This window comes from Pan troglodytes, chromosome 21 (assembly GCF_028858775.2).
Source record: "Pan troglodytes isolate AG18354 chromosome 21, NHGRI_mPanTro3-v2.0_pri, whole genome shotgun sequence".
Taxonomy (NCBI): domain Eukaryota; kingdom Metazoa; phylum Chordata; class Mammalia; order Primates; family Hominidae; genus Pan; species Pan troglodytes.
In genome coordinates this window covers 38,078,471-38,094,356 of record NC_072419.2, presented here as the reverse complement: position 1 = coordinate 38,094,356, position 15,886 = coordinate 38,078,471, and the positions used below count along the sequence as shown (strand labels likewise).

Below are 15,886 nucleotides of genomic sequence, written 5' to 3'. Positions count from 1 at the left end.
TGATGAAACTGAGGCCCAGAGAAGTTTAAAAACTTGCTCAAAGTCAGTGGCAGAAACCACATCCCACAAGGCCTCCTTGTGTGCCATGCTAAGCAGGTTGGACATTTTCCTAAAGGTGTTGGTGAGTGTATGAATTTCCTGTTGCTGCTTGTAATCACAACAAACAAAGTGACTTAAAACAACACAAATGTAGTATCTTACAGTTCTTGAGGTCAGAGATGTGAAATGGGTCTCACTGGGCTAAAATGAAGGTGTCGGCAGGGTTGAGTTTCTTTCGTAAACTCTAGGATAATCTGTTTCCTTGCCTTTTCCACTTGCATCCCTTGGCTGTGGGCCCCCTTCGATCTGCAAACCCAGCAGTTACACCACTCCGACTTCTGCTTCCGTCATCTCATCCCCTCTGATTCCTACTCTCCTGCCTCCCTCTTTCACTAATAATGACACTTGTGATTATGTTGGGCCCCTCTGAATAATCCATCATAATCTCCCCATCTCAAGATCAGCTGGCTGGGTGCAGTGGCTCACGCCTGTAATCCCAGCATTTTGGGGGGCCAAGGTGGGTGGATCACTTGAGGTCAGGAGTTCAGGACCAGCCTGGCCAACACGGTGAAACCCCTTCTCTACTAAAAATACAAAAATTAGCCAGGCATGGGTGGGCACCTGTAGTCCCAGCTGCTCTTGAGGCTGAGGCAGGAGAATAGCTTGAACCTGGGAAGCAGAGGTTGCACTGAGCCGAGATTGCACCATTGCACTCCAGCCTGGGCGACAAAGTGAGACTTTGTCTCAAAAAAAAAAAAAAAAAAAAAAAGATCAGCTAATTAGCAACTTTAATTCCATCTGCAGCCTTAATTCTACCCTTTGCCATGTAATATAACATTCACAGTTACAAGGAAATAGAGTGTAAACACCTTTGGGGGGACCATTATTTTGTCTACCACAGTAATCCACTAAAGGGCTTTAAGCAAGGGAATGACAGGGTGAGACCCACATTTTAGCATCTTCCTATTATTGGTTTTGTAAAATGGTCATTTCATGATTTAAGACAGATTGGGCTTTGTAATAACTAATACTTCCAAAGGCTGAACAGTACATAGATATTAAATATGTTAGGTCTAATAACACATATGGGCTTTTAACTTGAAAGAATTCTTTCCTACATGTAATTTGTATCTTTCCCCTTAGCACTCAGTGGGAACACAAAGGACTGTTACAATTGCCCCTCTATGGGTAAATTAAGGGACATTGGCTCACCCGCCTAGGATCGCAGAGCTGCTAAGGCCAGGGCCATGGTAAGGAGCTAGTCTTCAGGCTCGTTTATCAGTGTTTTGTTTTCTTTCTTTCTTTCTTTCTTTCTTTCTTTCTTTCTTCCTTCCTTCCTTCCTTCCTTCCTTTTTCTTTCTTTCTTTCTTTCTTTCTTTCTTTCTTTCTTTCGTCTTTTTTTGTGACAGGGTCTCGCTCTGTCATCCAAGCTGAAGTACAGTGATGTGATCACAGGTCACTGCAGCCTCAACCTCAAGCAATCCTCCCACCTTGGCCTCCAAGTAGCTGGGACTACAGGTTCGTGCCACCACACCCGGCTAATTTTTTGTTTTAGTTTGTTTGTTTGTAGAGACGAAATTTCGCCATGTTGCCCAGGCTGGTCTCCAACTCCTGGGCTCAAGCGATGTTCCCGCTTCAGCCTCCCAAAGTGCTGGGATTACAGGCATGAGCCACCACGCCCAGCATCAGCATTTCTTTACAGCATCCATGGGTCGGGCATTTGGGGAAACTTAAGTCAGCACATCTTTGGCACAATTTCCTACATATAGCTCAGTGCCCAATAAACGTGTTGAATTGGTGAACACCCCTGCTTTCATTTCTGTGACACAGATAGTGACTTTCAAGGCAGGAAGCCTGGGGGCCATCCTAAAATTCCTTCCTTCCCCCCACATCCAATCAATCTGCAAGTCCTTTCAGCTGCCCTGCGAAAATATTCATATATGCTGAGTCCATCCCCTTCTTTCCAGCTTCTCGGGTCCCACTCTGTCCCAGGGCACTGTCACCTCTTACCTGAGCTGCTGCAGTGGCCCCCATAAAGGAAAGGGTCAGTGAGGGGTCGAAGTATTTGACTTAAATAAATCAGATGACCTGGCCTCCCAGGTTAAATTTTCCTGTTGGATTTTTATCCGACAGAAGAGAAGGAAAACTTTAACTCCCAATCATGGCCATATGTGCTCCTGCATGCTCCGGCCCTGAACCATCCTCTTAACACCTCCTGTAGCTCCCTCTACTCCAGTCCCACTGGCTTTTTACAGAGGCCAAGCTATTCCCATCATAGGGCTTTTGCCCATGCTGTTCCTTCTGCTGGAAATACTCTCTCCACTCTTTTTCTTTTTCGTGTGTGTTATTTTTTATTTTTTTGAGACAAGGTCTCGCTCTGTCACCCAGGCTTGAGTGCAGTGGTGTGCTCATGGCTCACTGCAGCCTCCACCGCCTGGGCTCAAGTGATCCTCCTCCGCCTGGGCTCAAGTGATCCTCCTCCGCCTGGGCTCAACTGATCCTCCCACTTCAGCTTCCTGAGTAGCTTGGACTACAGGTCCCGGCTAATTTTTTTTTTTTTTGTAAAAGCAGGGTCTCCCTATGTTTCCCAGGCTGGTCTCAAACTCCTGGGCTCACACAGTCCTCCTGCCTTGGCCTCCCAAAGTTCTGGGATTACAGACCTGAGCCATCATACCCAGCCAAATTTATTTTAGAGATGGGGTTTTAGTATATTGCTTAAGCTGGTCTCAAACTCCTGGGCTCAATTGATCCTTCCACCTCAGCATCCCCATGTGTTGGGATTACAGGCATGAGCCACCGCGCCTGGCTTTCCACTCTTTAAACAGCTGGGTCCTTCTTATATATCACCTCTCAGCTCAAATGCCACTTATTCAGAGAGGTTCTCCCTGTCTGCTTTGTTTCCTTCATAGAAAACTGGGACCATTTGTAAATAATTTATTTGTTTGCCTATCTTGTTTGCCTTCCCTCCTAGATCTGAGATGTCTAATATGTAGCTACTAGCTGCATATGGCTAGTAAGCATTTGGAATGTGACTTGTCTGAATTGAGATGTGCTGTAAATGTAAAAGACACCAGATTTTGAATAGTTAATACAATTTTAAAAGGATATAAAATATCTCATTTATAGTTTTAAAATACTGACTATATGTTGAAATGATATTTTGGATATATTGAGTTAAATAAAAATATTATCAACAATTAACTTGTTTCTACTTTTTAAATGTGGCTGCACATGTGGCTGGCATTATATTTCATTTGGACAATGCTGGTCTATACCATTAGCTAATGACGGTAGGAACAATCTCTACCCACTGCTGTGTCCCTAGTCTCTATCATATACTAGATGCTCAGTAAGTATTTACTGAATAATTTGGTATTTATGAGAACTCTGGGCTTTTATGAGAGCTGAGACGGGCAGCCCCATGTATGCTATGAACTTGAGGGAGGAAGAAACAGGAAAGAAACAGTTTTATTTTTCTCCAATCACTGTATTTCAAAGGGCTCTGTGGATTCTCTCTGTCCTGCTCTCTATCCACAATCCCCAGTCACCTACTACTATAGATTGAGAGGTGGGGGTGATGGCTGAAGGAACAAAGCTGGTGCAGCTGCTTCTATTTCAGTCCTATAGGAAGTGTCTTGATTATTTTACATTCTCCAGCTTTGGTCCTAGAAGCCAGGAAGGGCTCACCTCAACATCCTCAGAAACACAGATGGGGTTAGCTGGGGGTCACGGGGACTTTCCCAGGGTCATCTAGCAGGTCAGAGGTGAACAGGGCCTCAAACCTTGGTCTCCAGACCCCTTCCAGGACCCTGACCTCTAGCTATTAATACATCCTGATGTAGTCTCCTTCAGACTGGAACCCTCCCTCAAACCCCTCTCCCAACATTCACCTGTAATTTCTTGCGGCACCTAATGGCAGTTGTGCCTGGTCCCAGCAGAGCTTCCCTGGATGGCACCATCCCTTCTAGGGGCCGAAATGGATGGAAGGAAGGAGTGAGAGGATGGATGAATGGATGGGAAGATGGACGAGTGAATGAGTGAACAGGAGGGTGGGAGAATGGATGGGAAAGGAGGAAGGCTGGTTGGTAGGGTGTCTCTGCACGGGTGGAGAGGATGTATCGGAAGGAATTACCCACTTATCCCGTTCCAAGCAGACTCTGAAGAGCAGAGAGCCCTCGGCGATCAAAGTCCAGCCCCGTCACGTTTCTGCTAGAAGCCGAGGCGGGAGAAGTTGGGTGCTTTCCCCCGGGGCCCGCAGGGACGTCCAGGCAGAGCCAGAAGGGGGACGGGAGTTTGTGGGCCGGCCGGGGGGCTCTAGGCGACATCCCCCCATCCGCCCGCGCCTGCCGGTGCCAGGGTGGGGTAAGGCCCCCGCCCCCACCTCCGGAGGTGGCGGCCCCACGCGGCCCCAACAAACTGCCGTTGTCCCGCGGGCCGTGGGCCCGGCACACTGGGGCTTTGTCCGGCCCCCCGCCGCGACCCGAGGCGGGGGCCCCACATGACCGAAGGGGTAGGAGGAGCCTGCGGCGGCGGCGGTGGCAGCGGCGGCTCCACCACCATTTCCCTCCCGGGCCGGGGGTCGGCGGGCGGTGGCGGTGGCTGGGCAGGGCTGGGCAGGGCCGCGGACGCCAGGCCCCCCGTTCCCCGCCAGGCTGCAGGCGTCGGGCCTGGGCCGTCAGGGCAGCTGTGACCGGATCGCTTCCCGGGCGGCGAGCTGGGGGTGCACCCGGACCGCCGCCCCCGGGATCATGGGCAATGGCATGACCAAGGTAGGGGGCGGGCCCCGCGCAGCCTCCCCGGCCCCCGCCCCGGCCGCCGCGGCCCGGCGCTGACCAGCTCGGTCCGCCCGCCTCTGACCTTCTGGTCTCGCCGGTCTCCGTGCGGCGGCATCTCCGTGTCCCTGTGACTCGAGACCGCGGCTGTCGGGTCTCCCCCTCTCTGACCCTGCGTCTCTGTCCCCGCTGTGTCCGCCCTCTCTCCGTGACTCTGTGTCTCTCGCTGTCTTGCTGTGGCTGTCACTCCCAGGCTGTCCCCCAGTGAGTCCTGCTCTCCGTCTGCATGTGTCCCTCTCCCTTGTCGCTGACTCCTCGGCTCTCTCCGGGGCTGTTTCTCCATCCTGTCCCGCCTCTGCCTGTCCTTGCCTTTCTGCCTCCCCAGCCCCAGAATTTCCATCCCTGCACCCTGCAAGTCCACCTCTCTCCTCTCCTCTCCTCCTAAGACCTGCCTTCCTCCTCTCCCCTCTCATACCCAAGCTGGCCTCCCTTGGTTCCCTCGGTTGGTTAACTGGCCCCCTAGCCTACCCTCCCCAGAGCCCCAGACCCCTCTCACAGAGGACTCAGGGCCCACAAAAGGGAAGAGAGTGCTCCCTGAGCCCTGAGGTCCATACCCTTCATGGGACAGAGAGGGGCTGTGGGCCCCCCAGCTGCCCTGGGGGTGGAAGGGGGTGCAGCCCCTGCCCCACTGACACTTGCCTGTCCTTCCTCTAGGTACTTCCTGGACTCTACCTCGGAAACTTCATTGGTGAGCCCTGCCCACTCTGTCCCGAGGCCATGGCACTCTGCCTGTCTCAGGCCTGTGTCCACCATTCATGCCCTGGCCCATGCATCTCAGGAATGGGGTTGGGGGCAGGGAAGCGGCCCCAGGCTGGGAGGGGGAAAAGGCTGATGGAGGACAAGGGGTGCACGTGCAGGCGAGTGTCCCCAGGCTTGAAGGGACATGGAGGGAGCATGGGGGCCTGACACTGACATCCCTCCCCGCCATTCAGCCTTCCCCAGTGTTCTACCACCAGACCAAAGGGCCAGAGCAAAGGGCTCGGGGCCTGGGCTGTGGACCTGAGCAAGTCTACACCTGTGCTAAGCCTCAGCCTCCTCCTCAGCACAAAAGGTCCACCAGCTGCTGAGCGCTCTTCTGGCCCTGAGGTTCTGGGTTGAGGTCTGTTTGCGGGTGCTGCTTCTAGCGGGGAAGCTGGGAACTCTTCCCCCCATAACTTCCTCCTTGTCAGAGGAGAGGTCCCTGGAGATGGGCTGGGCCTTCTTGTGAGCAGGGTCATGAGCACCAACACTGTCACACCCCAGAGCCCTGGAGCAGCTGGGCAGCCTAGAGCTGGAAGTTGGGGGGGCGGTGAGCCGGCAAGCTTTGCATTCCCCACTCTCTCATCCATTCCTTCCACAATCTTCAGTCAGGAGGAGGGGACACCCATATATAGATACCTTGTTCTTCAGGGGCTTCCAGGCTGGTGGCAGGCAGGCAGAGCTGAACATAGACCTTGGGTAGAAAACATGCTGGGTAGAAACCATGCTAAGGGGGCTGGGCGCAGTGGCTCACGCCTTTAATCCCAGCACTTTGGGAGGCGGAGGCGGGCAGACCACCTGAGGTCAGGAGTTCGAGACCAGCCTGGCCAACATAGTGAAACCCCGTCTCTACTAAAAATACAAAAATCAGCCAGGCATGGTGGCAGACGCCTGTAATCCCAGCTACTTGGGGGGCTGAGGCAGGAGAATCACTTGAACCCGGGAGGCGGGGGTTGCAGTGAGCCGAGATCGTGCCACTGCACTCCAGTCTGGGCAACAGAGCGAGACTCTGTCTCAAAAAAAAAAAAAAAAAAAAAAAGAGAAAGAAAAAAGAAAAGAAAACATGCTAAGGGGCAGACTGATCCAGGGCTTGGGTGACTCAAAGTGGGAAAATCATTTCCATCTGCAGAGTCAGAAAAAGCTTTAGAGAGGGAGGGGCTCAGGTGCTTCACCCTTGTAAATCCTGGCCCCTTCCTTCCTGGGAGCTCCCTCAGCCGCTCATGCCACCTTGATTTCTGTGAGTATTTGGCCAAGTAAGGTCTGAACCCTCTGTAAGTGTGCAGGCCCCATAAGGGCAGGAGCCACGAAGCTGGCCCCAGACCTCCAGTGCCCAGCCAAAGTATACACATGGTTAGCACTCGGTAAATGCTCATCGAATGAGGAAGTGGAGATAGAGGGGACATGTGTTATTCATTCTGAATATAAAAGATCTGCATACGCTGGGTATGCAGCCCCTAGAGAGGGCCACTGTTGGGTACATCCTTGTTCATATATCTTTGTAGATAAGGACATAGTATTTAAAACAAAAGTGGAAGCTTATTCTGTATCCTTAAAAATACATTGTGGGCATCAGCTGGGCACGATGGCTCACGCCTGTAATCCCAGCACTTTGGGAGGCCAAGGCGGGCAGATCACAAGGTCAGGAGATCGAGACCATCCTGGCTAACACGGTGAAACCCCGTCTCTACTAAAAATGCAAAAAAATTAGCCGGGTGTGGTGGCGCGAGCCTGTAGTCCCAGCTACTCCGGAGGCTGAAGCAGGAGAATGGCGTGAACCCGGGAGACAGAGCTTGCGGTCAGCCGAGATCGCGCCACTGGACTCCAGCCTGGGAGACAGAGCGAGACTCCGTCTCAAAAAAAAAAAAAAAAAAAAACATTGTGGGCATCATTGCACATCAGCATATAGAACTCTTTTTAATGGCAGCACACTGTGCCAAAGTATGCCTACACCATTAATCATCCAGTCCCTTTTTAATGAACACTAGGTTGTTCCCATGTTTAAACTATTTGTGGTATAAGCAGGACTGCAGAGAACATCATCCCCCACACACAGCTTTCTGTGTGAGCAAGCGCTTCTGTAGACAAGATTCCTAGAAGTAGAATTGCTGGGTCAAAGAATATGCCTGGGAAGGGTGTTTTGGATGGAAAGAACAGCATGAGCAAGGATGGGGATATGCTGTACTGTTACTTGCATGTGCCCCAGAAGCAAGAGGATCCGGGAGCCGGCAGAGCGTGGGCCAAGGTGGAGTGGCGGGGTGAGGGGGAGAGCTGGGCAGGCAGTGAGCTCCCTCCGCACTTGGCCATCAGGGACAAATAAGTCACGCCAGCCAGATTGGCTCAAGCATCCTGTTTCTTTCAGATGCCAAAGACCTGGATCAGCTGGGCCGAAATAAGATCACACACATCATCTCTATCCATGAGTCACCCCAGCCTCTGCTGCAGGTACTTCTTACCCCCATCCCAGGGCTATGCGGGGGTGGGAGGGTGCAGACCTGTTTATCAAATATCTACCATGTGCTAGGTGCTATGCTTCCTTCTTGACTCATGTTAACTCATTTGGTCTCCACCACTGGGCCATTTTACATTATCATCCCTATTTGGCAGCTGAGGCCCAGAGAGGTCAATTAACTCACCTGAGGTCACATATCCAGGAAGCTGAGGAGTTGGGGTATGAACACAGGCCATCTAGCACCAGAAGTCTCACACTGAACCTTAAAATGGCCCCCATATGGGCTTCCCATGACCCAACTGGATGGATGAATCCAAATGGATGACTCTGGGCTCTGTATCTTGCTATGCAACCTTGGGCTGTGACTTTACCTCTCTAGGGCTTTGATCCCTCAGCTCTGTCTGCCCCCAGAAGGCTGCTGTGAGGATGCAAAGGGACTGCAGGATGGTGAAGATGCTTTGCACACTGTAAAGCATGGTCCCCTCTAGAGCGGTTGGTGCTGGTATTATCAAGTCCTGGGAAAGGGGCATGAGGGTGTTAGGACCCAGCAGAGGAAAGTAATAAATCCAGACTACACGTGCTTATGTCAGGAACATCTTCACTGTTTATTTGCTCTATGACCTTGGGGACAGGACTTTGCCCCCTCTGAGCCTCAGTTGCCTGATCTGTAAAATGGGAACTTTATAACAGTACCCACTTCACTGAGTGGTTGGGAACCACATAAATAGATGCTCAACAAATCACAACTGATACTATAACAAATTTAATCATATTCTTATCCCATAAACAGAGCCTCTTCCCCCTTATCTATTAGAGTCTGTATCATCCACTGGAGAGAAAGAACCATGGGTGGGAAAAGGTCCTGGAGATCTGAAATGAAGACCCGGTTCTGCCATAGACTTGCTGTGTGATCTTGGCCAAGGTCCTTCCCTTCTCTAGGCCTCAGTTTTCCCATATGTCAGATTTGATATTCTCTAACAGCAACCTCTAATAATCTATGATTTTCAATGTCATTCAGAGAAGAAATTTCCAGGCCATTGCAGTCTTATTTTGCCTCATAGGGCAGCCTCGTTTGGGAGTATTTGGAGTAAACAGTCACTAGAGTGCATGGGGAAGGTTGTCAAGTCATGAGTGTATTTACTAATGAAATGACAGCCTACACAATGAGTCTCTGCTCCTACGGCCCTTCCTGCTTCTCCCAAGCATCTCTCCTGCCCCCCTCCATCAGCAAATTTACCAGGCAGGGTTTGATAGTACCACACAAACCCAAGGCCAAATGTGTTGCAAAGTGAAATTGCAAACCTTGCCAAAGATGCAGGATGTCATGACCTTGGGGAATGTGAGTGAGAGAAGGGCTGGAATCTCACACAAAGCCATGGACAAATGAGAACCTGGCTGGTGGTCCCTTAGTTACTGCCAGTGATGGGCCTGGCCCCTGAAAAGAGCCATTTGAATATAAAAATGTTAAGACAGTTTCTCGAGAAAAGCAAGGAGGTCCTCAGGAGGTGGGCAAAAATAATCTTCATGATATTGTGTGGCTAATCAGGAAACAAAGGACATCACAGCAAGTTTGTTGGAAAAAATTCCTGACAATTTATTCCTTGATTATTCTCATAATTAGCACATCATTTTATAACCATGATTCCTGAAATGTATACTTGTTTTCATGATTTTTGTTTCTTTTCAAGATAATCAAATCTGCTCTACCTTTTTTACGATGTAATTTTGTAATTCCCATTTGGAGCGGAGTCCCTTTAAGTAGCCCTTTCCTGGCTACTTGATAAAGGTTCCTGGGTCTCTGTTGGGAGGGATAGGTGACGTCATGCCCATGTCGCTGATGGGGTTAGGAGACACCATCTGCTTAGAAGGTTCAGGAATCACAAGTGGTCACAGCTGGGAGGCCTCAGAGATGACAACTACTTTCTTTGGACAGAGAGGACCACAGTGGGCCAGAGAAGGGCAGGAACTGGGCTGGGGTTATGCCCTGCCTGGGCAGCTCAGACCAGCATCAGGGAGGGTTGCAGGCAAGGTCCCCTGCCTGAGTGTATTTTGTACTTGTAGGATATCACCTACCTTCGCATCCCGGTCGCTGATACCCCTGAGGTACCCATGTAAGTTCCCCTGGATGGACCCATAGATGGACAGACAGCTGCCTTCTGTGGTGGGGGAGGGGGAGGGGGTTTGAAGGAGGACAAAGTACTCAGGCCAGAGAGCTATCACAGGTGTTCAACTCAACCAGTCCCAGGTTTGACTCTGTCTCAACCATGCCCTTGTGATAGGCCCTTGGCCAAGACTCTCCACCTCCCCGAGCCTCAGTCTCATCAGCTATGAAATGGGAAAAGGACACTCTGTACCTTGGGACCAGCTATACCAGCTGATTTGAAAGGGTCACATTCAGCCTGTTCCTGGCCTTGGGGTTAAGACATCTGAGTTCCGGCCAGGCTTTGCCATTTACTTGCTGTGTGACCTTGAACAAATCACTTCCCCGCTCTGGGCCTCACCTGTAAATCAGGAGTGCATGATCAGAGTCAAGGAGGCTTTCAAAGATCAGATGACACAGGTCAAGGATCTAGGATAGGGCCTGGAGTATAACTGAGCTCAGAAAACGGGATTTTTGTTTGTGGCATCAGCAGTAGTGCCTCCCCGCTTGGGATGGAGCCAAGCAGACAGTGCTGCCCCTTGGGAATCTTGCTCCCAGCCTGCTGCTGCCCATCATTGTGCCCAGGTGCTCTGATTGCAGACCCCAGAGGAGTGGGACCCCTGTGTTTCCTCCCACCCATTTCTCTGAAAGGCCACAATAAACCCAACATGAAAACAGGGTCCACAGGAGGAGTGCTCCTGCCTAGATGGTGAGATTTGTCCTGACTGGTCTCTCTCACTGCCTGAAATGCCACCATTCTTGCTTCACACAAACACACCTCCAGCTCATACTAAGTACTGGCCCATATTCACTGCATGTGCTGGCTGACCTGGGGACCCCAGGGCTCTATGTCCCTTGCTATCCTGTAATTGGGGTGGGGGCGGAACAACTCCTGAGAGGTCTGCCCTGCAGTGCTCCCTACCCTATTGCTTTCTCCTCTAGCAAAAAGCACTTCAAAGAATGTATCAACTTCATCCACTGCTGCCGCCTTAATGGGGGGAACTGCCTTGTGCACTGGTGAGTTAAGCGGAGGGGGATAAGGTGGGGGAGGAAGGAAGTGGCTGTGCCCTCTGCTGAACACACACTCCCCCTGTGGGAAGGTTGGACCTGTGAGGGATCTTCTCCAGCCTGTCACAGTGCCTGAGGGCCCACCATTCACTGGAGAGAGGCCAACCCGGGACTCTATTCCTTATGAGCTGTGTGGCCATAGCCAAGTAGCTGTTTCTCTCTGAGACTCAATGTCCTCATCTGTAAAATGCGGAAAAGAAAGCTGACCTGATGGGACTGTTGGGAGGGATAGGTGAGGTCATGGAGGTAGCTGATCACCCTCCAGTAGTTCTGGGCCTCCCTCCTCCCCTCCAGGCCTTGGAGGTGATGGTGCAGGGCAGTGGGGAACCCCAAGCTGGGAGACAGGAATTCTGGGTCTTCCCAGGTGCCCCTCGCTCAGTTGATGTCATTCATTCCTTAACTTCTCACTGAAGGCCCATCCTATCCAGGCTCAAGCTGGCTCTGCTGGAGGCCCAGCAAGGAGGCCGGTTTCCCAAGCCTCATTTCCCACCCTCTCCCTCCTTCCCCTTTCCAGCTGTACTAACCTCCCCATCCTCCAAATCTACGAGGCTTATGCCTCATGGTCTTTGTACACACTGCCCAGAAGGTTCCTGACTAACCCTTATTCATCTTTCAAATTTCATTGATATCTATTCCTTGGGAACCCCTTCCCTAACCCCACCCCACCTATAGATTAATACCTCTTCCTATGTGGATCTCCTAGCCCCTAGACTCATCCTCAAAGCTATTATCACCACCTGGAATTGATTATCTGATCAACGTCTGTCCCCCCCAGCCATACTGTAAGCTCCAGGACAGCAAAGACCATGCCTGTTTTATACCCGCTACATCCCCAGTGCCTGAAAAAGAACAGATGCTCAGGACATATTTATTGACTGAATGAATGGTGTTTCACTCAGGCTTTTGATGTGGGAGAACCCAGGGGATGCTCTAGACAGAGGGAACAGCATGGCAAAGGCCTGGAGGTGGGATGGCAAGTCCTGACAGGTCCCTTATGGTTGGAGCTCAGGAGGCAAGGGTGGGGGAGTTGAAGCAGGGTGGGGTGCCTGGGGGGCACGGAGGACATTGGATCTTACTTGAAGCCTGAGGGGTTGTTGGGGATCCCAGCTTTGCAGGCATCTCTCGCAGCACCACGATTGTGACAGCGTATGTGATGACTGTGACGGGGCTAGGCTGGCGGGACGTGCTTGAAGCCATCAAGGCCACCAGGCCCATCGCCAACCCCAACCCAGGCTTTAGGCAGCAGCTTGAAGAGTTTGGCTGGGCCAGTTCCCAGAAGGTAGGGATGGGGTCAAGGGCTAGGTTGGGCCAGGGGTGGGAGATCCTTCTTCCCACTCGAACTGATCACTGATTGGAACATTTTTAGCCTGTGCCTCAGACCCGGATGTTTCTAGGGTCTCAAACTCATGGCCTTTGAGCTAATCCAGCTCCTAGGTGTATTTTGTTAGACAGCCAGGTGTTTTCTTTTTCAATTTAGAATTTGAATGCCTTTAGATCAGTGTGGGCCCTTCCATTTGACCAGGTCTTCCAGCCCTCCCCACTGCCTGCCCTACCTGGCTGGAACCTGAAGGATTTGAGTGTTTGACCCCATCGGGGAGAATCGTCCATGTCCTACTCCATCCCTGTGTCCTTGATGAGACCACAGCAGTTTCCCTCTTATACCTCTTGGGCAGATGCTACGTAGAAATGTCAGGAACTAAGCCTCCCTGGGAACAAAGGATGAGAGGGGGAGGGCTCTCAGCAGGTTGAGGGCGGTACCCAGAGGCTCATCTGCAGCACGGCGTTGGGAAAGAGTCGGGCAAGGAAGAAATCTGTGGGAATGGGGTTGTGAGCACAGAGGTGCAAAGTGGGAGGAGCTACCCAGAAGTGCAAAGCGGGAGGAGTGATCCCCGCTGGGCGCCTGGGGGTCACTTTAGCAGGTCTGGAAGCTGAAGTGTCAAAGGGGGAAGAGGGGTCAGGGAGAGGGAAGGGCCTCCTAGAAGGGAAGAGGGACTCAGTGAGGGGATGGAAACCCCGGAGAAGGGAGGCAAAGAAGACGCTCAGGAAGGGAGGGGCTCAGCGAGGTGTGGGACGCTCGGAGAAGGGCGAAGGTCGGGAGGGTGGGGGCGGGGCCGGCTGCCTTGACCCCGCCCCGCGGCCGGCCTTGACCCCGCCCACCTCACCCGCCCACCCCAGCTTCGTCGGCAGCTGGAGGAGCGCTTCGGCGAGAGCCCCTTCCGCGACGAGGAGGAGTTGCGCGCGCTGCTGCCGCTGTGCAAGCGCTGCCGGCAGGGCTCCGCGACCTCGGCCTCCTCCGCCGGGCCGCACTCAGCAGCCTCCGAGGGAACCCTGCAGCGCCTGGTGCCGCGCACGCCCCGGGAAGCCCACCGGCCGCTGCCGCTGCTGGCGCGCGTCAAGCAGACTTTCTCTTGCCTCCCCCGGTGTCTGTCCCGCAAGGGCGGCAAGTGAGGATGCAGTCCAGCCGTGGCTCCCCACTTCCTCCCGACTGGCTCCCTTCGGGGGCTCTCTGCGCCTTCCACGCCCCCCAGGACGGGCCCAGAGGCTGGGGGAGCCCCGCGGCGGCCTGAACCCTGCCTCCCGCGCCCGCCCTGCTCGTCCGCGTCTGCAGTCAGCGTCCCCAACCTGTGCGTCTCTGTGTCTGGGCCGGCCTGCTGCAGCCACCTGGTGCCTTAGTCCTTGGGCTGGGGGAGGGGGCCCACCCTTAAAGGCGGCGGGAGGGGAGGGAGGGAGAGTGGAGGGTTTGACGGGCCTGGAGGGTATTAAAGAGACACAGAAGAAGCTGCCTGTCCGAGTGCCTCCCAGTCATTCAACAAAGGCGGGGCAGCAGGATTCTGCCAGGAGCCAGCAGGACTGCCAGGGGCCAGCAGCCTGCAGAAAAGGGGATGCGAGGGAGCCTGCATCCCCTGGGGGCCTGAGGAGCCCACCACCCTCCCGCAACTGCAGTCTGCGGAGCTGCCTCCTGGGACCCCACCTCCTTCTCTAACATCTCCCCTCCCCCAAAGCCACGGTGTCCCGCCTGACAAGGCCCAAGTCCCTCCTTCTCTCGGAACCCCCTTCCACCTTTTGAACCCCTCTCCTCCACCATGAGGGGCCCCTCCCCTCCCCGACTCCCTTCCCTTCCCTGTGCACAAATAGTAGCTAGGAAGGTGAGGTAGCGCCTCCCTCATCCTGACCTTTTACTGCGTGAGTTCACTTAATCCTCAGGGAGGAAACAGAGGCTCAGAGAGATCAGGCAGCTTGCCGGAGCACACACAGCCAGAGCAGGGAAAGCTGGACGCTAGCTTAGTCAGTCTGAGTCCCATGACGGTAGGTAGTTAGGAAGCAGCTCCTCTGGTTTGGGAGGTTCCTGACAAGGAGGCTCCACCCCCAGCTAGTGGGAATGACCCTTCCTGCCAAGACTTTAAAGGCCAGGGCTGCCCATCAAAGCGGTAGCTGGCTCTGAGGATGAGTAGAAGTCACTGCAGCTGATACTTCCAAAACTAAAGTTAACCCAAAGTTGAGAGGGATCGAAAATAGCTATAACCCAATAGCCACTCGTATGGGGTTCTTAATATGCACAAATCACTGTGCTCAGGGCTGTCGGGGAGGCACCGATTCCAGCACTGGAGTTGGAGGATGGACAAAATAACCTTCAGCTGCCACCCCAACTTCCTACTCCTCATTCATTCAACAAATGTCCATTGAGTACCTACTGTGTGCCAGCCATTGTGCTCGGCCCTGGGTATACAGCAATGAGCAAAACCTCTGCCTTCATGTAGCTGACATTCTGGTCGGGAAGACAGCAGATTAAAAATATGTCAGGTGGTGAGGGAGTGGACCATTTGGTTATCTGGGGGAAGCATTCCAGGCAGACAGAACATTAAGGCCATGAGTTAGTAACCTCCTTGCCAGTAACCTCCAAAAACAGAAGGAGCTGCTTCCTAACTACCTACCATCATGAGTTAGGGTCTTTCCCTTCACAGTTCATGTGAAGAGCAAAGTGGCTGGACTCACCAGAGTGCAGGGAGCCCGCAGTCCTCCAGGCTGGTTAATGGTGCTGCCAGACGCCCCATTTAAAACACCTTCTACCTCTGATGGTGTCTTCCCCTATTTAAAAGCCTCCATGGAGGCGGAGGCTGCAGTGAGCCAAGATTGCGCTACTGCACTCCAGCCTGGGTGACAGAGCAAGACCCTGTTTGAAAAAAGAAAAATTAAAAAAGCCTCCATGGCCCCCATCATCTATAGGACTGATCTGATATTCCAGATCAATCCTTCAAGATGCTTCAAGAGCCAGGTGGCTACTGGAATATGGGAGCTAGAGGAAAGGAGGAGCAGGAAGAAAGCCCTCCCAGCAGGTACACATCAGGAACAATGCTTCCAGTCTCTGGTCAGTGCTGGCTGGGTGCCCAGCTTTGTGCCAGTGCTGTGCAAAGGTGCAGGGAGTGGGGGGCATTCTCTCTCAGAGCCTCAGTTCCATGAATACAGCAAGGAGTGGAGCAATCTGAGCAACTTGATCTTTTTCATATCCCACATCTCCTTTGACAATTTAATGAAAGATGCAAATCCCCCCCAAAAAAATGCATAGACATGAAATTTACATTCACTTTTAGGGGGTCAGAGACCCCCACCAAGAATCCACAA

General features: G+C 52.7%; 2 protein-coding genes across 25 annotated transcripts in view; one reads left to right on the top strand and one right to left on the bottom strand.

Annotated features, from left to right (window-relative positions):
• The window catches only part of TTLL9 (tubulin tyrosine ligase like 9), a 76,117-nt gene extending 71,665 nt beyond the window's left edge, over nucleotides 1-4,452 (bottom strand). For 2 of the 20 annotated variants that reach the window (XM_009437026.4, XM_063802810.1), the window contains exons 1-2: nucleotides 4,172-4,398; nucleotides 3,930-4,003 (exon numbers count right to left, since the gene is read on the bottom strand). In XM_009437026.4, the coding sequence (XP_009435301.1) occupies nucleotides 3,930-3,998 (69 nt within the window). In that variant the 5' untranslated portion in view covers nucleotides 3,999-4,003; nucleotides 4,172-4,398. Of the gene's footprint in view, nucleotides 1-3,929; nucleotides 4,004-4,171 lie in introns of all 20 variants that reach the window. The other 18 variants (XM_063802798.1, XM_054674319.2, XM_054674315.2 and 15 more) reach the window with 15 other exon arrangements.
• A 16-nt stretch (nucleotides 4,453-4,468) lies between these two features.
• Nucleotides 4,469-14,044, top strand: DUSP15 (dual specificity phosphatase 15). Of its 5 annotated transcripts, none has more exons than XM_525405.6 (7): nucleotides 4,469-4,549; nucleotides 5,526-5,559; nucleotides 7,969-8,051; nucleotides 10,120-10,169; nucleotides 11,141-11,215; nucleotides 12,374-12,545; nucleotides 13,442-14,044. In XM_525405.6, exons 1-7 carry the CDS (start codon nucleotides 4,538-4,540, stop codon nucleotides 13,712-13,714), a joined length of 699 nt encoding a protein of 232 aa, XP_525405.4. In that variant the 5' UTR covers nucleotides 4,469-4,537; the 3' UTR covers nucleotides 13,715-14,044.
• Nucleotides 14,045-15,886: the final 1,842 nt, after the last annotated feature.